This window comes from Eimeria mitis, genomic scaffold (genome assembly GCF_000499745.2).
Source record: "Eimeria mitis Houghton genomic scaffold, Emh_scaff155, whole genome shotgun sequence".
NCBI classification, from domain to species: Eukaryota; Apicomplexa; class Conoidasida; order Eucoccidiorida; family Eimeriidae; genus Eimeria; species Eimeria mitis.
In genome coordinates, this window is record NW_013569740.1 from 14,526 (window position 1) to 14,814 (window position 289).

The window sequence follows — 289 nt, forward strand, 5'->3', positions numbered from 1 at the left end:
TCCGTCGGTGCCAGAGGCGAGAGCAGATACACATATATCTGCTGCTGCTGCTGCTGCTGCTGCAGCTGCAGCTGCTGCTGCTGCTGCTGCTGCTGCTGCTGCAGCAGTACTAGCTAGCATCCGCCTCTTATTCCGTCCCTCAAACCTTTGCTGCTGTCTCCGCATGCAGCAGCAGCATGACCCCACAAAGTACGCAAGCAGCAGATTGCAGCATATTGCCTGCTGCTGCAGCACCTCCTCCTGCTGCTGCTGTTCGCGCTACCCCTGTCACTGCTTCTCCTGCTTCTGA

The 289-nt window shown here is 58.1% G+C and overlaps 1 protein-coding gene across 1 annotated transcript in view; it reads left to right on the forward strand.

The window, feature by feature from the left end:
• Window positions 1–163: 163 nt before the first annotated feature.
• EMH_0000930 (uncharacterized protein) overlaps window positions 164–289 on the forward strand; it is a gene marked incomplete at both ends in the record, with an annotated part of 2,762 nt that continues 2,636 nt past the window's right edge. Inside the window, one exon of the mRNA XM_013495385.1 lies at window positions 164–189. Within this exon, the coding sequence (XP_013350839.1) occupies window positions 164–189 (26 nt within the window). The remainder of the gene's footprint in view (window positions 190–289) is intronic.